The sequence below is a fragment of the Babylonia areolata genome, chromosome 27 (assembly GCF_041734735.1).
Source record: "Babylonia areolata isolate BAREFJ2019XMU chromosome 27, ASM4173473v1, whole genome shotgun sequence".
Classification (NCBI taxonomy): domain Eukaryota; kingdom Metazoa; phylum Mollusca; class Gastropoda; order Neogastropoda; family Buccinidae; genus Babylonia; species Babylonia areolata.
Window position 1 is genome coordinate 9,324,603 of NC_134902.1, and position 26,113 is coordinate 9,350,715.

Genomic DNA, 26,113 nt, shown 5'->3' on the forward strand with positions numbered 1-26,113 from the left:
GTGATGACACAAGGGTTAGGGAGTGGGGACAGTGATGACACAAGGGTTAGGGAGTGGGGACAGTGATGACACAAGGGTTAGGGAGTGGGGACAGTGATGACACAAGGGTTAGGGAGTGGGGACAGTGATGACACAAGGATTAGGGAGTGGGGACATGTGGAGTGGGGACACTGATGACACAAGGATTAGGGAGTGGGGACATGTGGAGTGGGGACAGTGATGACACAAGGGTTAGGGAGTGGGGACAGTGATGACACAAGGGTTGGGGAGTGGGGACAGTGATGACACAAGGATTAGGGAGTGGGGACAGTGATGACACAAGGATTAGGGAGTGGGGACAGTGATGACACAAGGATTAGGGAGTGGGGACAGTGATGACACAAGGGTTGGGGAGTGGGGACAGTGATGACACAAGGGTTAGGGAGTGGGGACAGTGATGACACAAGGGTTAGGGAGTGGGGACAGTGATGACACAAGGGTTAGGGAGTGGGGACATGTGGAGCGGGGACACTGATGACACAAGGATTAGGGAGTGGGGACAGTGATGACACAAGGGTTAGGGAGTGGGGACAGAGATGACACAAGGGTTAGGGAGTGGGGACAGTGATGACAGAAGGGTTAGGGAGTGGGGACAGTGATGACACAAGGGTTAGGGAGTGGGGACAGTGATGACACAAGGATTAGGGAGTGGGGACATGTGGAGTGGGGACACTGATGACACAAGGATTAGGGAGTGGGGACAGTGATGACACAAGGATTAGGGAGTGGGGACAGTGATGACACAAGGATTAGGGAGTGGGGACAGTGACAAGGGTTAGGGAGTGGGGACATAGGGAGTGGGGAAAGTGATGATACAAGGGTTAGGGAGTGGGGACAGTGATGACACAAAGGTTAGGGAGTAGGGACAGTGATGACAGAAGGGTTAGGGAGTGGGGACAGTGATGACAGAAGGGTTAGGGAGTGGGGACATAGGGAGTGGGGACAGTGATGACACAAGGGTTAGGGAGTGGGGACAGTGATGACACAAAGGTTAGGGAGTGGGGACAGTGATGACAGAAGGGTTAGGGAGTGGGGACAGTGATGACACAAGGGTTAGGGAGTGGGGACAGTGATGACACAAGGGTTAGGGAGTGGGGACAGTGATGACACAAGGGTTAGGGAGTGGTGATATAGGGAGTGGGGACAGTAATGACACAAGGGTTAGGGAGTGGGGACAGTGATGACACAAGGGTTAGGGAGTGGTGATACAGGGAGTGGGGAAAATGACGACACAAGGGTTAGGGAGTGGGGACAGTGATGACACCACAAGGATGATACACACTGTTACTTACTGTCAGAATCATGATCGTCACATGATGAGGGGGTCTGGGGTCTGAAATCAGGAGGCTGACCTACTGCTGCCCCCTGTAGGTCGCTGCGTGCTCGACGCTTCTGGAAAATGGCATTCAGTTCTGCTGCAGTCTGTGTCTTGTACTGCAAAACCAGTGGTCATGCCGACAATGTTAAAATGCCCATCACACACAGTCAGTTCTCATTCTGTACACTGCAATTATTGGCACACACAATCATGTGCAAACATTTAAACCTCATACAAAACACTCACACACAGAAACACTGAGATACAAACACATAACAATATACCATCAAGCCACATATCCAAAACACCTTCACAAACAAAAAAGTATATTAAGCACACACACACACACACAGTACACACACACACACACACACACAAAACAAAACTAGTTGTTTTTTTTAAACCACCAACCAACCAACAAACAAAACCCCCAACTTTTTCTACACTTACACCTGTCTTCTTTTACATCAGTCACCCCTTTCCCTGCACTCACCTCTTTCCCTTGCACTCATCCCTTTCCCTGCACTCATCTCTTTCCCTGCAGTCACCCCCTTTCCCTGCAGTCACCCCCTTTCCCTGGGCTCACCCCTTTCCCTGCAGTCACACGCTTTCCCTGCAGTCACCCCATTTCCCTGGGCTCACCCCTTTCCCTGCAGTCACCCCCTTTCCCTGGGCTCACCCCTTTCCCTGCAGTCACCCCTTTTCCATGGGCTCACCCCTTTCCCTGCAGTCACACGCTTTCCCTGCAGTCACCCCCTTTCCCTGCAGTCACCCCTTTTCCATGGGCTCACCCCTTTCCCTGCAGTCACCCCTTTTCCATGGGCTCACCCCTTTCCCTGCAGTCACACGCTTTCCCTGCAGTCACCCCATTTCCCTGCAGTCACCCCTTTCCCTGCACTCATCTCTTTTCCTGCACTCATCTCTTTCCCTGCAGTCACCCCCTTTCCCTGGGCTCACCCCTTTCCCTGCAGTCACCCCATTTCCCTGCAGTCACCCCTTTCCCTGCAGTCACCCCCTTTCCCTGCTGTCACCCCCTTTCCCTGGGCTCACCCCTTTCCCTGCAGTCACACACTTTCCCTGCAGTCACCCCTTTTCCATGGGCTCACCCCTTTCCCTGCAGTCACCCCCTTTCCCTGCAGTCACCCCATTTCCCTGCAGTCACCCCCTTTCCCTGGGCTCACCCCTTTCCCTGCAGTCACCCCTTTTCCATGGGCTCACCCCTTTCCCTGCAGTCACATGCTTTCCCTGCAGTCACCCCCTTTCCCTGCAGTCACCCCCTTTCCCTGGGCTCACCCCTTTCCCTGCAGTCACCCCTTTTCCATGGGCTCACCCCTTTCCCTGCAGTCACACGCTTTCCCTGCAGTCACCCCTTTCCCTGAACTCATCTCTTTCCCTGCACTCACTCCATTTCCCTGAGCTCACCCCCTTCCCTGCACTCACCCCATTTCCCTGCACTCACTCCATTTCCCTGAGCTCACCCCTTTCCCTGCACTCACCCCATTTCCCTGCACTCACTCCATTTCCCTGAGCTCACCCCTTTCCCTGCACTCACTCCATTTCCCTGAGCTCACCCCTTTCCCTGCACTCACTCCATTTCCCTGCACTCATCTCTTTTCCTGCACTCACTCCATTTCCCTGAACTCACCCCTTTCCCTGAACTCACCCCTTTCCCTGCACTCACCCCCTTTCCTTGCAATCAGCCCTTTCCCTGAACTCCATTTCCCTGCACTCATCTCTTTCCCTGCACTCAATCCATTTCCCTGCACTCACCCCCTTTCCCTGGACTCCCCTCTTTCCATGCACTCACCCCTTTCCCTGGACTCACCCCCTTTCCCTGGACTCACCTCTTTCCCTGGACTCGCCCCATTTCTGTGCACTCATCACTTTCCATGCACTCACCCCTTTCCCTGGACTCACCCCCTTTCCCTGGACTCACCTCTTTCCCTGGACTCGCCCCATTTATGTGCACTCATCACTTTCCATGCACTCACCCCTTTCCCTGCACTCATATCCCTTTCCCTGCAGTCACCCCTTTCCCTGCACTCACCCCTTTCCCTGCACTCACCCCTTTCCCTGCACTCACCCCTTTCCCTGCACTCACCCCTGTCATCTTTTTCTGCAGGGTAAGCTGTCCCTCCAGACGTGCAGCCTCATCATGACCAATCAGCTGCTCCATCTCATGGCGGTGAAGGGAGAAGAGGTCAGTGCCAGTGAACCCCTGCAGCGTCCTGCGACACCTGCAGGCAGGGAGCAGACTGCAGAGTGCTGGCCTAGTGGTAACATGTCTGCCTTGGAAGTGAGAGAATCTGAGGGTATAGGACTGAATCTCACACTTGCCAGAATTTTCTCCCCATCCACTTGATCTTGAGTGGTGGTCTGGATGCTAGTCATTCGGATGAGACGATAAAGTGAGATCTTGTGTGCAGCATGCACTTAGTGCACGTAAAAGAACAGTGCAAACAAAATATCCACTCTGATAGTGAAATAAATACACTCACATGCAGAAAAAAGGGTGACATGCTCTACTCCGGGAGAGCAGCCAGAATTTCATATAGAGAAATATGTTGTGACAAAAACAATACAATACAATACAATTCATTGATATTTAACAACAACACTGACAGAAGGACATGGACTGATGGGAGATGATGTGACAGAACATCATGGCAAAATATGGTGGTCATGTCTGCTTGGTTTGTCAGTCACTGCTCCAGGAAATGACCGTGAACATGGATCCTGAGATGGATTCTGACTGTCCCTGAAGGTGTCTTTGCCTGATAAACAAGCTGTTGTGTAATTTTTGACTCACTTGTGTAAACAAAGTGAGTCTATGTTTTAACCCGGTGTTTGGTTGTGTGTGTGTGTGTGTGTGTGTGTGTGTGTGTGTGTGTGTGTGTGTGTCCGTGGTGTGTGTGTGTGTATGTGTGTGTGCGTCCGTGGTAAACTTTAACATTGCCATTTTCTCTGCAAATACTTTGTCACTTGACACAAAATTAGGCATAAAAACAGGAAAAATTCAGTTCTTTCCAGTCATCTTGTTTAAAACAATACTGCACCTCTGGGATGGGCACAAAAAAATAAAAAAAGAAGCCAAATTATATGCAAACTGCATTTACTGTTATATTCATATTTTTTTTATTCTCTAAACTTGGCACTTTGATCTGATATTCGACACAACAACAAAAGCAGTCATTATTATCATTTTTTGTTCAAACAGGAACTTCTTTTGCTAAGCATGGAAGTTATATTTATTTTGCAAACGTTTTGGTGCCGATAGTAAAAAAAGGGATATTAATCTGTAATTAATGCTTGGGGACTTAATTTGCTTTAAACTGATCTTTCTCATCTTAAACATTACATTTTGAAATTATACTCAATACATAAAAAGCTTGTGTGTTTTACTCTCAGTGTACAGGGCTTTCACTATGTTCATTCGCCCAAGTGGTCTTTTTCAGAAAATACCAAAAACAATACAAGTGGACTTTATAGATCAACTGGCTGAGCCCTAAAGGTCATGGGCAAAAATCAATTGCGTACACATATTTATACACATTCAAAGCGCGTGCTCATATTCTTTGCGAACGCGAATGACGCCATTTTGTTTCAAGTTGTTGACCTGCCCGTTCAATCCTATATTCAATGGACAATACACGATAACATGTGATGGAAAGTTGGAGGAGTTCGAATCTGCCATTAGGACTTTTTTTTTTCTTTTTCTTTTAACCCGAAGCTTTATAATAACAAATACAGAACACATTTTAACAATTAGATTTTTTTTTAAGTGTATCACAAGTGAGTCTTGAAGGCCTTGCCTCTCTTGTTCATGGTTACTGAAACAGCTCCCTCTGATTTTTTTCCCCATTTCTCATCACCTGCAAGACAGCCAATTGGCTTAAACAACTGGATTAACTTGTCTGACATGCAGGCAATACTTAGTGTCACATACATTCTGTCAGCTCTTCATACCATTGCTATCACTTTCACTAATAATTCTTTACACCATGCGTTGGGTTACGCTGCTGGTCAGGCATCTGCTTGGCAGATGTGGTGTAGCGTATATGGATTTGTCCGAACGCAGTGATGCCTCCTTGAACTACTGAAACTGAAACTGATACACCATTATCACTGCTGACAGATGTTTACATGACAACTGTTTATACCACCACTGCCACTTCAGCAGATTTTTAACATCACTGCTATCAGTCGAGGTGTTGCGGCAGAATCAGGTGTTGCACTTCTAATCCAGTATTCACCAGTGATCAGGGTTCAAGGTCCCATTTTAGCATGGTGTTGTGTCCTTGAAAAAGGCACTTTACTCTGATTTTGCTCACTCCACTCATTGTGAATGGGTACCCAACTTCGGTTGGCAGAAGGAGAGGATTGGGATCTGCCTTCCTGTGAGAAGTTCTGGACACAGTGGAGGTGAATTCACTGCCCTGACAGCCATAAAAGGCTATGGGATCTTTAATCTTTAACGCCACTGTTCTCACATTTTCTTTAATATTTCTAGCTGTCACTTTCACTTTACAGAAAACTCACAGTGTAGACTTCCCTTCATACATGACAAAAACTCACAGTATAGACAATCCTTCACAAAACAACTCACAGTGTTGACATCCCTTTACAAACAAACAACTCACAAACAAACAACTCACAGTGTTGACATCCCTTTACAAACAACTCACATTGGTGACATCCCTTTACAAACAAACAACTCAGTGTTGACATCCCTTTACATAAAACAACTCACAGTGTTGACATCCCTTTACATAAAACAACTCACAGTGTTGACATCCCTTTACATAAAACACACAATGCTGACATCCCTTCACAAACTCACAGTGTTGACATCCCTTCAAAACAACTCAGTGTTGACATCCCTTTGCATAAAACAACTCAGTGTTGACATCCCTTTACATAAAACAACTCACAGTGTTGACATCCCTTTACATAAAACAACTCAGTCTTGACATCCTTTTACAAACAAACAACTCACAGAGTTGACATCCTTTTACAAACAAACAAATCACAGTGTTGACATCCTTTTACAAACAAACAACTCACAGTGTTGACATCCCTTCAAAACAACTCAGTGTTGACATCCCTTTGCATAAAACAACTCACAGTGTTGACATCCCTTTACATAAAACAACTCACAGTGTTGACATCCCTTTACATAAAACAACTCACAGTGTTGACATCCCTTTACATAAAACAACTCACAATGTTGACATCCCTTTACAAACAACTCACAGTGTTGACATCCCTTTACAAACAAACAACTCAGTCTTGACATCCTTTTACAAACAACTCACAGTATTGACATCCTTTTACAAACAACTCAGTGTTGACATCCCTTTACATAAAACAACTCAGTCTTGACATCCTTTACAAACAAACAACTCACAGTGTTGACATCCTTTTACAAACAAACAACTCAGTCTTGACATCCCTTTACATAAAACAACTCAGTCTTGACATCCTTTTACAAACAAACAACTCACAGTGTTGACATCCTTTTACAAACAAACAACTCAGTGTTGACATCGCTTTACAAGCAAACTACTCACAGTGTTGTCATCCCTTCACAAACAACTCAAGTGTTGACATCCCTTTACAAACAAACAATTCACAGTGTTGACATCCCTTCACAAACAACTCAGTGTTGATATTCCTTTACAAACAAACAACTCACAATGTTGACATCCCTTTACAAACAAACAAAAAACAACTCACAGTGTTGACATCCCTTTACAAACAAACAACAAACAACTCACAGTGTTGACATCCCTTTACAAACAAACAACTCAGTGTTGACATCCCTTTACAAACAACTCACAATGTTGGCATCCCTTTACATAAAACAACTCACAGTGTTGACATCCCTTTACAAACAAACAACTCACAGTGTTGACATCCCTTTACATAAAACAACTCACAGTGTTGACATCCCTTTACAAACAAACAACTCACAGTGTTGACATCCCTTTACATAAAACAACTCACAATGTTGACATCCCTTTACACACAAACAGGTTACAGTACATATAACTCTTTGCACACAAACCCACAGTACAGACAACCCTTTATACCCAAACAACTCACACTACAGACAACCCTTTATACCCAAACAACTCACACTACAGACAACCCTTTATACCCAAACAACTCACAGTACAGACAACCCTTTATACCCAAACAACTCACACTACAGACAACCCTTTATACCCAAACAACTCACACTACAGACAACCCTTTATACCCAAACAACTCACACTACAGACAACCCTTTATACCCAAACAACTCACACTACAGACAACCCTTTATACCCAAACAACTCACACTACAGACAACCCTGTACACCCAAACAACTCACACTACAGACAACCCTTTATACCCAAACAACTCACACTACGGACAACCCTTTATACCCAAACAACTCACACTACAGACAACCCTGTACACCCAAACAACTCACACTACAGACAACCCTGTATACTCAAACAACTCACACTACAGACAACCCTGTATACCCAAACAACTCACAGTACAGCCAACCCTTTATACCAAACAACTCACACTACAGACAACCCTTTATACCAAACAACTCACACTACAGACAACCCTTTATACCCAAACAACTCACACTACAGACAACCCTGTATACTCAAACAACTCACACTACAGACAACCCTGTATACCCAAACAACTCACAGTACAGACAACCCTTTATACCCAAACAACTCACACTACAGACAACCCTGTACACCCAAACAACCCACAGTACAGACAACCCTTTATACACAAACAACTCACACTACAGACAACCCTTTATACCCAAACAACTCACAGTACAGACAACCCTTTATACACAAACAACTCACACTACAGACAACCCTTTATACCCAAACAACTCACAGTACAGACAACCCTTTATACACAAACAACTCACACTACAGACAACCTCACAAGCAACTCACAGTGTAGAGAATCCCTTTGATTCCAACCAGGATGAAACATGGTCCTGACTGGATGACTTAGTCATGTAGAACGCCTGTACCCCTACTGTACTGCCTGTCAGTCATTATCATCATCAAAGTCATCATCATCATAAACCATCATGACCTTCATCACAATCACAGTCATCATCATAATCATCATCATCATAGCATCACAGTCATCACTACTGCATCATCATCACAACCATCATCATCATAAGCACTATCAATCACAGTCATCATCATCATCATCACAACCATCATTATCATAGTCATCATCATTATCATCATAATCATCACAGTCATAATCATAACCATTATTATCATCAAGTCTTTTTGCATAATCCACCAAAACGAGGGACGTTCATCAAAGATTTCCCCTGACTTACTTCCATTTATTGTAGGAGGCTGAAATTGCACATGTATGATAATGCATATCTCTTTATCAAATTTACATCTCTGAACTTCTAACAGTTTTTCTTTTACAAGTGCTGTGGTGGGGTAAGATGTGATAATGGAGCCAGGTGAATGCAGAGCAGTCATCAAATATCTGTATTTGAGAGGCCACACACCAAGGGAGATGCTCAATGAAATGAAAGAGACTTATAGGGAGGATGCCCCATTGTATGACATTGTCAAGCACTGGCATTGTCAGTTCAAGTGTGGTTGGACATCGTTGGAAATGGCTCCCATTCCTGGGTGACTACAGTCCGCTGTTGATGAAGACACCATTCGGCGAGTGGAGGCCGCCATTTTGGAGGATCGCTGCATAACCATTCATCAACTTCATCCATCACCATTGCACATGCAGAAGTTGTCTGCATGATGGATTCTCCTGTTGCTCATACCTTTCCAGAAGCAGGAACAAATCACATGCTCCCTGGCTCATGTGCCATGTGCCAAGAAAACCAGGAGGACTTCTTCAACAGACTAATCATGCAGTCAGATTAAGAGTACTTCACTGGAAAATACTACACAATATATATCCCACAAATATTCTCTTAAATAAAATGCAAGTTAAAGAAAACAATAGATGCTCACACTGCCCAGGCCAAATTGATTTCATTGAGCACTTTTTCTGTGAGTGCCCTCTGGTCTGAAACCTATGGAACTTTATTCAACAGAAAATTAAACCAGAAATAAACATTATGTTAAAATTGTCAGTTACTGACATTCTGTTAGGAGTGAACGAACCTCAGTGTCCGAAAGGAAACGTCAGATTTATTAACTACATTATTCTGATTGGAAAAAATGTGTATCAGTATTTTTAAGAAAACTAATTCATATTTTTCTTTAGTATCGATTTTTGAGAGGGAACTTAACCTAAGAACATCTGACTCTTGAACACACACACACACACACACACACACACACACACACACACACACACTCCAACTATACATGAGTTTTGTTTTATTTTTCATTTATTCTCAATTGACATAATGATATACAAAATAAAACGGTGGTCAACCCAAGAAAGTCCAGGCACACAAACAAAACAACAACAACAAAAAAAGAAGAAAAAAAAAAGAAGACGACGACTAATCATGCAGGATGAAATATGGGTCCATTATTATGATCCAGAGACTAAAGCCCAGTCAAACCAGTGGAAGCATTTTGACTCTGAAGAAGGCATGTGTCCAACCCTCGACGGGCAAGTTCATGCTCATGGTCTTTTGGGGCAAGCATGGAGTAGTGATGTAGCTATGAAATACTTCCTCACCCTACTTACTCTCCCGACCTTGCACCATCTGACTTCTACCTCTTTCCAACCATGAAGTCATTTTTGAAGGGCAAGTACTTCCAAGATGATGAGACGCTTATTTCTGAAGTCAAGTTGTGGCTTCTGGTGCAACCTGCAGACTTCTACAGGCAAGGTCTTCACGGCTGCATAAATTGATGAGAGAAGTGTGTCACCTTTAGTGGTACTTATATAGAGAAAGACTAATAGGTGTGCCAACTTTCGTTCCTCTCAGGAAGTTTGGTCAGTGGAAATCTTTAATGAACATCCCCCATCAGGTTCATGTGACTGCAGCAAATATCTAAAGCTGGAATTCCATGCACATGGCACAGAAACAACACCAGCACAGCACTGACATGACATAAGCTGTTCCAGACATGAAATCCTGATTTCATGAATCCATGTAAACAAAATGGCACCAAAACAGCATGATGATATCCCACCTTTTCCTGCTGTGATATAGCACCAAACCACACCAGGCTTATTGCTAATCAACAACAGTTGTCGTTGCTGATTTGCTTGTTGATCAAATGTAGGGAAAAAAGACAAAACAAAGAAGACATTTATTTTGGATGTATCTGATGTTGAGAGAGAGCCAAAGGTATGGCATCTATCACCACCTTGTCATAGAGCTCATGTTTGACGAGGTCAGATTTCAGCAGTACTTTCCCTTGACAAGAGAACAATTTGCTCAGACATTGTGGCATGTTGAATATGATTAAGCACTGCATGAGTTGCAAAGTGATATGACAGAGAGTCTCTATCTGCCTGTGGGGAGTACCTGTGGCTCGCATAGGTTCCATTGTGTGTGTGTGTGTGTGCGCGCGTGCGTGCGTGCGTGCGTGTGTGTGTGTGTGTGTGCAATGTTTTGATGGGCTGGTAGAAGATACGGATGGGTAGATTATGTTCTATGTGTATGGTATATGTTCAGTGAACTTTATCATACTGCCATTCTTTGTTTATGAATATGCTCACAGACATGTAACACGTAGTGTTTAAGAGTCTTCGAGGAAAAAAACGTATAAAAAAAAATCTTCGTCGTTATTGCTACAGAAATAAAGTATGCAGTCAAAGTGGTGCCGCTCAAAGTCAAACACTTACATACCTCTGCAAACATGTACACAGACTGGCACTCACACAAATTTGATAATTGAACAGTATGTGTCAAAAATGAGGCCAGATCGAATTGGACCTCAGGTGTTCTAAAGGTCCACAGAGGGCTGTCAGGGAACTTGGAGAAATCTGAAATGCCACCGACATCCAGATTGGCATTTTCTAAGTGTGGCTGAATGTGGAGTCCAAGAGGAGGGATGCAGTCTGGGTTGTCTTTAAATTTCTTGTCGAAAGGGTTGTTGAATACAGCGTCGTAAGCAGGGTTTGTAGGTTCAGAAAACAATTTCAAATAATAATTTAGGGTCAGCTTCAGTCTGCGGTTGGAGAGAGGCGGTTCCCCCGCCTCTGCATACAGGCTGTGCACAGGGGTGGTGTGGAACGCACCTAAGCTGAGACGGAGCCCTTGGTGGTGTATAGGGTCCAGCAGTTTCAGGTAAGACGGTCTGGCCAAGCCGTATACTACACATCCGTAATCCAATTTGGACCGGACCAGGGCTCTGTAGAGGTGGAAGAGAGTTCTCTTATCAGCACCCCAGCCCGTGTGTGCCACAACTCGGATGATGTTCAGGACTTTTTGGCAAGATATTTTCAGCTGTTTGATATGGCTGCGGAAGTTCAGCTTCTGATCAAAGACGACCCCTAAAATTTTGGCTTCCTTGACCGCCGGGATGGTGGATTTTCACAGACAGATTTCAGGGTCCGGATAGAACTGGCGAAAGTTATGAAAATGAATACATTCAGTTTTGGAGGATGAAAAGGTGAAGCCATTCTCCTCTGCCCAACACTGATTTTGTTGACGCAGAGCTGAAGCCGTCGCTGGATGCTGGCATACGTGCTGCCAGTTGCATACAAGGCGAAATTGTCCACAAACAGCGAGCTGTCCGATCCCTTCTGAATGGATTGAATGATGTCATTAATTTTGATGCTGAAGAGAACCGGTGACAGAATGCTCCCTTGCGGGACACCCAGCTCCTGCTCATGAATGTAGGACAGGGTGGTGCCGACCCTCACCTGGAATTGTCTGTCTTGCAAAAAGTTGTGGATGAAGTGGGGCAGGTGTCCTCAGAAGCCGAACTTGTGCAGGTCCGAGAGGATTCCAAATTTCCAGGTGGTATCGTAAGCTTTCTCCAAGTCAAACAATATGGCCACCACATGCTGTTTGTTTACAAAGACATTTCTTACAGTGGTTTCCAGACGAACCAGATGGTCAATGGTAGAGCGATGCTTGCGGAAACCGCACTGTTCTTTCGCCAGAAGGCCGTCAGTCTCTAGTTTCCACATCAGTCTACCGTTGACCATCTTCTCCATCAGTTTGCAGATGCAGCTGGTCAGTGCTATTGGGCGGTAGTTGGAGGGGTTGGAAGGGTCTTTTCCCGGTTTCGGCACCGGGATTATGAGGGCTTTCCGCCAGGAGGGTGGAAAAAAGCCTGTGATCCAGATGTGGTTGTAAACTTTGAGCAGGGTGTCCAGACAGGTTTCGGGAAGATGTTTTAAGAGTTTATAATGGACCTCGTCCATTCCTGGAGATGAATCCGTGCAGGTCTGAAGGGCAGATTTTAGTTCATTCATAGTGAAAGGAAGGTTGTAGCTCTCTGTGCTGTCGGAAGAGAAGTTGCAAGGTGTTTTTTCTGTCAGGTTTTTGGTTTTGAGAAACCGAGCAGATTTGTTAGCAGATCTCGAGTTCAGTTTGATTGTGGAGGCAAGCAAACTGGCAACTGCTTTCTTCTCTGTGACAAGAGTGTCTGAAAGTTTAAGATGATGAAAAGTTGGGCACACGTTTTTGCCCTTAATTTTTTTTAATACCCTCACACTTTCTTCTTGGGTGTGTTGGAGGTTAACTCTCTCCATACGAACGGCGAAAGAGACAACGTTAACAGCGTTTCACCCCAATTACCATCATCAAAATATTGCAAGCGGAACGCTCTTATACTGAAGAGGTGAATGTTGACAAAGAATACCACAGTTCTGACGACGGAAGCTAAAGGTTGGGTCATTTCAGAAACCCACAGGACATCCGAGGGGTCTGTGTAGAGGAGAAGAGAGGACTGGCCGTACTGAGTGAGTTAAGGAAGAGCAAAAATCTCTCCATGATTTTCTCTGGCTCTTTTTAAAAACATACCTGGTTTTCACCCTCAGCTGTTGATGGGTTCGAACGCTATCGGTCTCCGAAAGACGCGTCGCTGCGCTCTCTTCCGAGACTTACGGGCCTCCCGACATTCCGCGTTGAACCAGGGCGTTCTTGGCATCCGAGACTTGGAGGTAGATGATGGGACTGCTGCTTTGGCGCAATCTAAAACGATCTGAGTCAGAGTGTCAGCAGGGTCCTTGTTTTTTAAGACTGTTTCTTCCTGCAGCTCCGCTCTTAACTTCGTGGTAAAAATTCCCCAGTCAGCTTTGTCATAGTTCAGGCGGTCCGGCAGAGAGTCACCTTCCCCATCTGTGGGGCGGAGGACGACAGGAAAGTGGTCACTCCCGTGCAGATCATCGTGCACTCTCCACTCATAGTCCAGGACCAACGATGGATCGCAGACCGACAGATCTAAACACGAGAGCTTTCCAGAGGACAGATGAAGGTAAGTGGGTGACTTGTCGTTAAGAAAGCACAAGTCCATATCAGAAAGAAGGTTTTCCAAAAGAAGACCTCGGGCTGATGTCATCTCACTTCCCCAGAGCGGGGAGTAGCCATTGAAGTCGCCCAACAGTAGAAACGGTCGTGGGAGCTGGTCAACCAGGTTCATGAGGTCCTGCCTCAGAACACGGATGGAAGGAGGAAAGTACAGAGAGCAGACAGTGATGGTTTTCTCAAGTGTGACTCTGACTGCCATCGCCTGTAAAGGGGTGCTTAAAGGAACTGTACTGTATAAAAGGGACTTACATATAAAAAGAGCGACACCTCCCGTCAATCCCTCTTGCTTCGGTTGAGTGGGTTTAAAAATGAAGTTAAAACCAGAGAGAGATAAAACCTTGCCATCTCTTTGCAGTCTCCTGCAGCGCCAGCACTGAAGGTTTCAAGGCACGACAAAGCAGCTGAAGTTCCTGGAAATTGGCATAGAACCCACGGATGTTCCAGTGGATCACTGCCATTAAAATGGTTAAAAAAATAAAGCAGCAGCCTAATCCATCGCTACCCCCTGCTCCTCTGCTTGTGGTGGCTCAAGGTCGGCCAAGATCGCATATCTATTTTTTTAACTTAACTTCTCCGATTCCGACCAAGCCGGAATATCCACCACCTCGGCTTTTCCCGATCCCGCCAAGGCCGCAACCCTCCCCTCCTTGAGTTTTGGAGGTACGGGGGGTTTCTGGCCACTCCTGCCAGCCCGAGGGCCAGGCAGACGAGAGGCGGGATGCGAGGGCCCGGGGGGTGGGTGGGGACGGGAGGCGGACACCGTGCCTCGGCCCGAGGCTTTCCGCTCCTGCCCAGCAGCCCCTGAGGACCGCTGTACAGGATGGGAAGGGGTGGACACAGCGCCTCCACCCAAGGCCAACGGTTCTACCGATGTAGGTAAGCTGTCCATCTGCGTCCCTGTGGACGGCGTCTGGATCACAACGTCCACCATCCTGGGTCTGACGACAGAAGCGTAAGACGCCTTAGGCAATGCGGCCTCCACTTGTTTTCGTGCCTCAAAGAAAGAAATTTTCTTCTCCGTCTTCACCTTCTGGATTTCTTTTTCTTTTCTCCAGGCGGGACAGTCTTTTGATGAGGACGGGTGGCCGCCTCCGCAGTTCGCACAACGGGCTGGACTGATGCATTCACCCTGGTGCGCCGCCTTTGAACAGGTGCCACACGCCTCTTCCTCCTTGCAGCAGTCCCGCACATGTCCGAATTTCTGGCTTACGTTCACCTGCAGGTATCCGACTCGTATGTCCTTGGGGACATTCGGGCAGCAGAAGGTGAGGAAAAATGTGTTGGTCGGGACTCTGTCCGACCCCTTCCTTACTGTCACCCTATAAACGTCAGTCAGGGAGGTGTATTTGTTTGGAAGCCATGGTTTTAATAACTGTATATTCATCCCTCACTTACCCACCCACCATGGGGTCCAACTTTGGGGCCAGGGTCAAGGGAACACCAGCTTGACCCCTTCCAGGTTTCGGGAGGGATATACGACTAACAGTTTAGCTCCAATGTGTTCCCCCCCGATCATGCTCAGCTCCCAGGGACAGAGAACCGAGCACTACGGGGGTTATCCTCGCTAGCCTCCAAACTGCCAGTCTTGACCCAGCCCCACGAAGGGGTAGCCGATTGACACACACGGGCCAGTGTGTGCTGCCTGTCTTAGGAGAGGTCCAAGCCAAAGGGATGTGTTGAGAGCAGTGTGCTCTCTCAATCCCCAGGATCTCATTCCCCTCCCTCACAGGTCGCGCCACACGGCAAACACGGCGGGCCTGAAGAAGGCCGCAGAGAAAAAAGAATGTGGAAAAGAAGGCTTGATGGGGAACTGAGGACAGAAAAGAGGTGGTAAAAAGAAGAATAGAGAATAGCAAAAGGGACAGTGGGTCACTTTTAGTTTGGGCCTCACTCACGACCTGTTCGGCATGGGAAGCCCTATCTGCGGCATCAGTACGAAAACCACCACTTATTCAGCCTGAACAGCTACAATGGCTATGTAGGCTGTCAATTAAGACCTGGGACTAGAGCAGTAAACCCCCAGAAGCACTGATGCCCCCGCCGACATAGCTCGCTCGATCACTGGCCACTAAACCTCCCGACCACGACAAAGTAGTGACCCCCCCAGGAGGGGGTCAAGAGAACACCAGCTTGACCCCCTCCTGGTTTCGGGAGGCAACATCATGCTAGTGACAGTCTTCATTACCCTCTCCTACTGCTTCACCTACTCTTCCCTCCACCCCTCAACCATGCCTCCTTCACCCCCCACCTCCCCCACCCAGAGTGCAGCACCAGAAGTGCCAGACCCAAATAACTCCACTGTTGTGCCTTGTGGCATCTGCGACAGAACAGTGGGATGGGACGACCGCGGCATTGCATGTGAAACCTGTGGGCGCTGGTTCCATGCGTCCTGTCATAACGTTGGTACCCAGTCCTATATGGATCTTGGAAATTCATCTGTGAACTGGTATTGTGAACTTTGTCACTCGCCTAACTACAGTTATGTAGCTTTTGATCTGCACAACATTGAACAGGAAACCTATGAACAATTCAACTTCTCCTTCGACTTGAACGAATCATTTCACCCCGCCCACGCGTCCACTCCAACTCGCCAAAGCCAGCAAAACAAAAACCCTAACCGCCCTCTCAGAATCTTGAATGTAAATTTCCATTCAGCGGCAGGGAAAGCCCCAGAAATTCACCACCTTCTCCAAAGCTTACAACCGGATGTACTTATAGGGACTGAAACCTGGCTGGACCACGACATTGCCTCCAGTGAACTCTTTCCACCAGAATACAAGGTCTATAGGAAGGACAGGTACAGAAATGGAGGTGGTGTCCTCATTGCCGTTCTTAAAACCCTTGTAACCACCGGAGAACCCCTACTATGTCCCAACCTCCCCTGTGAGATCCTTTGGATCAGAATCAAAATGAAAAACAGAAAAAACCTCCTCATCGGCAGCTACTACAGACCCGACGATGGAGATGAGGGCAAGTCAACTTCAGATGGCTGAGTCGATCAAACTAGCTTGTGACTCCAGGAATGCCATTGTCGTCCTCAGCGGAGACTTTAACTTCCCAAGCTGGGACTGGGAAAACAGTATTCTGAAGAGAGACTGTGGCTACCCTCGCCTTCATTGAGCTTTCAAAGAATCATTAGAAGAACAACTGGAGCAGATCATCAAAACACCGACACGAGGCAAAAACGTAATTGACCTCCTTGTATCCAGTCACCTGGGCCTCTTCCCATACATTGAAATCGTGCCTGGTATTTCTGACCACTATATCGTGTATGCAGAGCTGCAAGTCAATGCTAACCGTGTGCGCCAGCCAGACCGCATGGTCCCATGCTACAAGAAGGCTGACTGGGAGGCTATGCGCACTGCAACCAAAGAACTCTCAGACTCCATACTAGAAAAGCATGCAAACAGTCCAGTGGCTGAAGAGGTATGGACCGATCTAAAGGACGGCCTCACCAACATTACCCAAACTCACATCCCTCAAGTGAAGCTCCGAGCAAAGAGGAATGCTCCACACATCAAGCCAGAGACTCTCAAGCTTATCAGGTGACGAGACCAAATGCACAGGAAAATGAAAAAGACTGGAAGAAAAGACCTTGATGAAGAATACAGGAGGTTGAAGAGACAAATACAGCGTGAGCTTTGTCAACAATACTGGCAGTACTGCTCTACACTGATAGTTGAAGTCGAACCAGACAAACCAAAACCATCCAAAAAACTCTTCTCATTTGTAAAATCGAGGAAAACTGAAATCAACGGCGTTGCACCCCTCAAAGAATCTGGAAAACTTGTTACCGACAACAAGCAGAAAGTGGAAATTCTAAACAGACAATTTCAATCTGCCTTCAGCAACAGAGAAAACTTCACAGAGGATGAGTTCAACCAAAGATGTCCCATGCCCCGGGACGCGATCCACTCAGTTGAAACATATAAAATACCTTCGTTTTCTATAAATCGATATAGTTGCCGTGGAATTTAAATTGTGCATTAAAATGTAAATGATTAAGCTTTCTTCTCGTGTACCGCTTTCCGTGTACACCTAAGTTATAGGCATGCGATGGTACGAAATGTCTGACAGCATTTCGGCCCCACAAAACTATCTCTTCTTCAAGCCATTGGAATTCGTCAGTGCCGATTTGAGCAAAATATGTTTTTACAATACCTAGACATTTTTATAGTGTGTCTTGCAGATGTTTGCATTTCTGTTATCAATCTGATTCGTATCATACATGTATAGCTGTGTTGTTGTTGGTTTAAACGAAGTATTTCATTGTCGATCACAAGTGCCAAAAACACCGCCAAGCGGTGCCGACACGGGAGCTGTCCGTTGAGTTTTCTCTTGAATTTTGACATAAAAAATCTTTACTCTAGAAGCAAATTCTATAGATGATTTTTATGTTATAGTGTGTTAGGTGCCTATGGTGGAAGTGTGGGATTTTCTCAGACACACTGCTCACTGATGGACCCCTCCTTCCTACCTCCCTACTCTTCTCCCCCCACCCCCCTCCTTCCATGGCATCTATCCCCACCAACACCCCTCCCCATACCCTCTCTCCCTTTCCCCCCTTCCCTTGGCCAAGTGCAGAGGGAGCAAGTTATCAAGAAATACTAAGTAAAGACGGTATCTCCTCTGACCATTCTCTTCCTATACACTCCCCTGCCCTTTTCCCTTCCACTTCCATCATCCTCAACCCCGTCCCCCCCCCCCCCACCCCCCTCCTTACCCCCCATGTCAATCTCTGGCAGGATGGCATCTGCCTCAATGGTCACTACATGGTGTGGTGTGTTTATCATGAGCTGTTTAGAACAGAATCAGGGCTGGGTGATCTTTCCTCCTCCTTCCCTTCCTCTTTTCATCACCCCCCCTCCCCTTCTCCTTGACAATGCTGGGTTCTGTGAGAAAAGTGCTGGATGTGCAAGTCTAGCACTGTTGGTCCCAGATTGGTCTGTTAGCTTCAACCAATTGGAAACACTCTGGGTCGGAAGATAGTTTGCATACGGCGTCAGCTTGTGAAGAGGATCAAATGAATAGGCAAGTGGAGTTTCTTTTTTTTCCTTGCTTGGAGCAGGCCAGGAGAGCCAGACAGACAAGACAGTACCATGGGGGCTGTGAGTGTCAAACTAGCATCTATTTTTCAGACTTAGTTGAATGCTTGATTTATGGTGCATTTGGATTCTGTGACTAACACAATGGCTCAGTTGGATTGTGTTCTGCTACATGAATATAAAGTGAACCCTGAAACGTTGGGGTCTGTGAGTAATGCTTGTACTGGTAATTTGGTTTGTTGGCAATTTACTTCCTGGTTTTTGGAAACAGTTTGGAGTTTGTAGAATTGTGATGTTGTGTCACAAGACCATTGAGAGATCCTTTTTAGCTGATGTGGTATTTCACAGTTAATGTAACTGTAATGTGTTGATGCAGATACCATGACTTGTGAGAGAGCATAGCCAGCATGCGTATGGCTTAACTGTATTTGAGGCTAGTGACTGAGGGAAAAGTGGTTAAAATACACAATGTAGCCAATACATGACTAAACGGAGTACTGGTTTCGGGTATTTGGGTATCCCCCCACCCCCTTTCCTGTTTTCTGCAGGTTGACATTACGGTATGATGCTTGGACATCATGTTTGGGTTTACATGTTGTGCGTCTTGGCTTACATAAATGATAATGTTCATTAACATGTCAGTGGTGTGTCAATTGTTGATATACTGTGGGAACAATGTAAGCATTCAGTCACGAAGAAACACAGAGGTTATGTGTGTTGCATCTGTGTAGAATGTTTTGGTTGCAACAGTTGGAGTTATACCTATTTTGTATGTTAGGTGGTGATGGTTATATTCAAGGTGAACAAATCTACAGGCTAACTGTATGTTCATGCTTTTCCATGTGTGTGCACATGGGTGATAATGCAACATGGGGAACATGTGTGACTTGGTAGTTGTGATTACCATGTGCTGTAGTCATGTGTCATATGCCAGTGGGGTAACACATAGCTGTATGTGTTCAATAAGATTTGAGACCAGTGACAGGCAGTCCTATGTTGGTGCACACAGGTTGCTATATATTTATCAAATTACTTGGTAACTATATGATTCCCATGTAAAAATTTTACCAATGAGATACTTTGCAGAGACAAAGTACAGATTTGTTCAGTCTTAATGGAAACAGCTATTACTGTGGTGATGTAACTGGAGTTAAACACTTGGAGTTTGTAATTGTCTGCCACATACTTGGTGTGACAGCTATTATTTCTATGGTGGTTTGACAGGAGTTAAACACTGGGAGTTAGTATTTGTTAGTCATATGTTTGGTGCACATTAACTTATATGCCACTGATTGTTGATGGTAAGTTATATGAGGTTTGTTTTACATCTTTACATAGATCTCTTTGATAAGACAGTGCACAGCTAGACACTGAGTGTCAGAATGGAGAAAGGTTATCTGTGGAGTTGTTTACTTGTCCAGACAACATAATGATGTTTCTGTTACATCAGTGCAATTATGTCTGGCATATGTTTTGGTATTGATTTAACCTGGGTTTTAATATTGTGTGTGTTCCAGGTGTGCTGTTTAGAGAAATAAACACCTCAATTCATCTTTCTAAAAGACCCTGCTGTGGTATGAGGAGAGAGTGGATTGTGCACCTATCCTCTGCCTGTTATCCTACTCTACCTCTTCACCTTCTTCTCCTTCACCTTCTACACCTACCCGTACAACCCCTATCCCCACCACTACCCTTTTTAACATTTATATAGCTGGAAATTCAGGATTTTCAGTTACTTAACTGTTGCAATTATATTACATATCGCGACATATTAATTGTTGTAATGTACAAAAATGATACATGAATTCGTTAAAAGCTCGTTCATTCAGTGACTCTTTTTGTTTATAGTTTTTAACTACATTATTTTTGTAGAAAATGGTTTAGCTTAAGAAAATGCTCATCTCTTGTAGTTTTGTGTGATATATAATATGTCTATGTTAGTTCCCCGAGCCGTAAGTCAGAAGCCGCTAAATTAATTTGGTCAAACAAACACAAGCTTGGCCCCTCAAGGCTTGTGGAGGGCCGGTTTCGGGAGTCGCTTCACGGCGCTGGCTTTGCGGTTCGGCAGAACAGAATATAAGGAGTGAGCGAGTGCCAGACAAACAGAGAACTCTCCTGGTCTGGAAGAATGAGAAAATAAAAGAAAAAAAACCGGCGCACCGCCTTCCCCAGCCTACCTTGCCTGGCTGCGGCTCTCTTCTGCAAACACCTTCTACCTGTCTTCACCTTCTCTAACACCACCTTACCACCCCTATCACATAATGCTACAATCTTCAATTTTATATGTGAATGCTTGTCATGCGGTACAACTATACTATTGTGTTTGGTTGAGAATAGATATAATGGCACTTCAAAGAAACAAAGTAGATTTTTATTGTCAACACTTAACGACAATCACCTCACACATTTGGCATTGCTTGCATGCTTAGCCAAATTTGAAATCTGTGTTTGAAACAAACTATTTTCGTAATTATCTCCTTCATCAGATCAGAAAACTACAAGTAATACATTCTGGCAGAACTGTCAAAATTCATTTTTTTAAATCTATACCATTAGTGTTTGCCTAAATTAAACTGATTTAACGCAATTAGCAATTTTCAGCTACAAACTCGTTAAAAGTGCTCAGTTTCAGGTGACTTAAATTAAATTAAACGTCAATTTCTAATTAATAATAACAATCATCATTATGATAGAAATGATAATAATCCAAATAATAATAACATCATTTATTTTCAGTCTAATATCATCATCTTAGATGAACAGACTATAAATAAATAAACGAATTAAGTTTCCAAATTCATCTTTAATAATCAACACTTCATTTTATACTCATTAGAAAGATGGTGTTGAGCTCCTTCATTTGTGACCAATATGATGTAAATTGGTTCAGGAATCCTTTACACATCTATCATTGAACACCTGGCAACAAACACAAATTTGCTCAGCTTGGCCAGTGGTGATTTGTTTGCAGCCGTAAAGTGTTATGACAGTGGTTTGTGTAGCTGACTATAAACAGCCTGATCACCACTGGCCAGTCAGTTTCCTAGGTGCTGCTCTCGAATACACACTGTGTTGCACAAAGGGTCTGCTGCCTAATATCATTCTGTGAGTATAATGTGTTGACGATTTGTAAATTGTAAGTTCTGACGCATTGCTTGTGTTCATATCAGTATGTTGATAGTATCTGTTGGTAAACCTGTTTAAATTATTGCTTTGACATGCAGCCACAGGTCTGCTTGCTATGATTCATTTAGATAATTGTCATGTTGTCATAATATGCTTATAGGCAGTATTGCATTTAATTCTTTCAAATGTCACAGTCAGTCATAGGCGTAGAGTGTTGACGTGGAAATCTTTTGTCTCTACTCATTTATCTAGTGTTTGGACACATGTTAACTGTTGATGAATATTCTAAGGATGATGCATTCTTTTTCATTTGCAACTCTGATCAGCATAGGCATAGCAGTAAGATCTATTTAATGAAAAGTCAGGCTTTATGTATTCTGCGTTCAGTGGAGGAAATTTAAATGTAGACTCCAGGCCTGAATTATCTGTGTTGATGTTTTGGCATTTTTCGCTCAACCAGTAACTTGTGCGAGTCCATTAGCTAGTGGCACCACTTAATGGTGAAGCCATGCTAGTTCTTCCAATCAATGTATTGAGCACTGACTTACTATTCAATCTCTCAGATTGCCAATATTTGATATAAAAGCCAATTATTCTATCATCTTGTTTAGTAATCATCTATTATTTCACATGCTGATATCAGTGCTGCTACATGTTATGTGCTCCTTTCTTAAAACTGACTTTCAGTACCACCAACCTCACAGTTATCATGTGCTTATTTTTCTATAATGTGTGTAGTACTCTGTTGTGGTGATTACAAGATATTGGATAATACCAGTTATTAGTTAAAACCATCTGACATGTATCACAGTCTACTAATTGTAATTCAGCTGTCATGCTTTTTCCTATATGACTTACTCCTGTATAGTGCTGTATGATAACTGATTCATTTGAGTCACTCTGACACAGTATGAGCTTTACATAATCTGAAGTGTCAGTGTGCCTTCAGTAAATCAGCATTAACCACTTTTTAACTACACTATTCAAATGTAATAAGGGTGTCATTTGCTGACAGTGTTTGCTCTTACACATATGCATTATCTGTGTTTTGTTGCCAAATCCAAACCAAGTGGCAGTCTTTCAAATGTAATACATGTACTTACTTGCATTATTGACATGTTGCACTTATGAGATTTCTTTGATTTAGTCTTTTTCAGGCACTGTCTACTTTTCCTAATTAACTATTAAAATAAAACAATAGAAAAACCCATTGTGACTGGCCTCTATACGTCTTTGGCCTGTGCAAGGATATTTCTATCCTTTCACTCTTTCTATCCTTTTAGTTAATTCTTTAATCCTCTTATCCAAACTAAACCTACAGGATGTAAAAAGAGTACGTAAAGCAGCAACGTAATCCTCTACAAACTAAACCTAACCAACAATAAACAATAACCCTTACCACTCAATCTGTCACATAAAAACTGAAAATGCACAACCAATAGTAAGTAACTACAAAATGCATTGCATATTTTGAAATCTTTATACAAATCAGTAACGAACTGTTTTACAATCATTTCTTTTGTCGAGTTCATCAGCAGAACAAGTCGAATTAAAGTTGGGTGTGTATTTATAATTTTGTGGAATGAACTAATGTCTGAGGTCTTTCATGTTACGTTGTCGTATGCTAAACACACAACTGCTCAGGCACGAGTCTCAAGTATTTGTAAAGGGAGACTACTCTCTCTGCCCTTTTCCCATAATGGCTTCCCTGGTGACAGTAAAGTTTTCGGACTCGATCAGTTGTTTTGATCTATTGTTCTTACTGTACGTGAGAGAATGAAACATGGTGGCAGCGGCAGGTCAAGTACACTTACCAGTACACTATGCTCTAAAGAAAATGTAAGTAGCTGCATCGATCTGTATGTTATTTCCTTCGTTCTGACTGATGTGAATCGTATCAACCTTCACTCACAGAGCTCCACTGACGCAACTATACATACTTCTTGTCTTAATCTAGAAGAAGACACTGTAGAACAGTATGGCTCATGCACTACCACATCGAGTAACCCCACTCTCCCACCCCCCTCCTTAAATGTGAAGAAAGGTGGAGATGAATGGAAACTGTTCAGATGTGGAAAAATTATTGCATCGTTGCAAGACTGAATGCAGAAGAAATTGAAGAAATAGCATACAAAAGAGCTCTCTTTCTTCACACACTACGCCCTGAAGTACTCACTGTGTACAACGGAATGCAGCTTCCAGAAGAACATATATTCTGTTGACGAAACCATTACTGCATTTGACAACCATTTCAATGGGAAGACTAATGAAACCTATGAAAGAAGAGATATCAAAAGGCTGACGAGACTGTAGAGGATTACGTTGCTGCTTTACGTACTCTTTTTACATCCTGTAATTTCTGTGAATGTTTGAAAGACTCTCTTCTTAGAGACCGTATTGTCTTGGGCACCAGAGATAGCTCTACCAGAAAGTGACTGCTGCAAGAAGCTGTTTTGACACTCAAGACATGCATAGATATGTGTCATGCTGCTGAAGCTACTACTCAGCAAATGAAATCTCTGAAGTCAGCTGAAGAAAGTGTTGCAGAAGCTTGTGCTGTATCGTCTAGCAAGCAAAATTCAAGCAAGACTTGCAAATTCCATGGACAGTGTCACACTTTCATGAAAGAACTATGTCCTGCAAGAAATGCAAAAGAAAAATCACTTTGCCAGCAAGTGCATGATGGAAACTAAGAAAAGACTTCATGTGGTTGAAAGTCAACCTATGTCTGACTCGTGAGTCAGAGGATGAGTACCTGCTTGCAACTGGAAACAAGACCCAGGAGAAAATCATGTAACTGAAATGCTTATCAGAGACAAGCATATTGCCTTTCAGATTGACTCTGGTGCAAGTGTCAATGTTCTGCCACTGAAACATCAAGAATACTCCTCTTGAAGAATGCAAAACCAAGCTCAAGTTCTGATCCAAATGACCTTCTCTCAAAATATGAAGATGTCTTCAATGACGAACAAGGCAGTTTGCCTGGAACTGCACACTTTCAAATGGACAAACTCTGAATCCTGTACCTTTCCTGCATGTCATGTCCCTCATTCAATGAAACCCAAGGTCAAAGCAGAATTGAATAACTTGACAGAAAGAGAGATAATCACACCAGTAGATGAACCGGCAAAGTGGTGTAGTCACATGGTTGTGGTGGCGAAAAAAAATCTGGAGATTTGAGAGTCTGCATCGACCCAAGACCACATAACAAAGCACTAAAAAGAGAACATCATCCTCTTCCAATCATGAAGGACATTGTACCAAAACTAGCAGGGGCAAAGGTGTTCTCAAAACTGGGTCTGAGTAACACATACTGGCATGTCCATCTGGAGGAAGAAACTTTTTTTTTTTTTTCTTTTTTTTTTTTGCTGCCCCATCATCTGCACCGTTTCAGTGGCATTACTCCCATGCTGCTCATTTAGATTCCCCCATACACGGCCACACCCGGGTTCGTCCGTCGCAGTTCCAGTGTCGGCAGTCCACAGGGAACCATTGATGTTAGGTCGCCTGGAGGCCACACACCAAAGGAGACCCTGCACTGCTGCTGAGTCACTTCGGTGGTGTTCAGTGGTGCCTGTTCTGTTTTAACGTACTTAGGACACCACCTACTAAGCCCCCTACTAACGACAATAATGGCTTAGTCGCGGAGCCAGACTGAGTGAGCATCTTCCCCAGAGTGGAGACCGCCACCACGTCCCTCAAACAACAGCTGGAGGAAGAAACTAGTTTACTGACTACCTTTCAAATGCTACAAGGACGTTATTGTTGGAAACGATTACCTTTTGGAACGTCCATAAGCAGTGGGCTGTTTCTGAAACGCCTTGACCAGGTTCTCGAAGGACTCAATGGCATGATTGGTGTCTCTGATGACATCACTGTGCATGACAGAGATGTTGAAGACCATGACAGAAACCTGACTACTCTTCTGGACAAATGCTGCACAGTTGGCATGAAACTCAATAGGCAGAAAGTGGATCTACAGAAGAATGAAATATCCTTCTTGGGACACCTGGTCACCAGTGATGGCCTACAGACTGACCCAGAGAAAGTGGAAGCCATTCTGAAGATGCCAAAGCCTGGAAATACTGAGTGTCTGGTGATTCTGT

The 26,113-nt window shown here is 44.4% G+C and overlaps 1 protein-coding gene across 4 annotated transcripts in view; it reads right to left on the minus strand.

Annotated features, from left to right (window-relative positions):
• The window catches only part of LOC143301203 (epidermal growth factor receptor kinase substrate 8-like protein 2), a 216,393-nt gene that overhangs the window by 14,017 nt on the left and 176,263 nt on the right, over window positions 1–26,113 (minus strand). For all 4 annotated transcript variants that reach the window (XM_076615325.1, XM_076615324.1, XM_076615323.1 and 1 more), the window contains 3 exons: window positions 8,339–8,432; window positions 3,459–3,594; window positions 1,332–1,473 (listed from right to left, as the gene is read on the minus strand). In XM_076615325.1, the coding sequence (XP_076471440.1) occupies window positions 1,332–1,473; window positions 3,459–3,594; window positions 8,339–8,432 (372 nt within the window). The remainder of the gene's footprint in view (window positions 1–1,331; window positions 1,474–3,458; window positions 3,595–8,338; window positions 8,433–26,113) is intronic.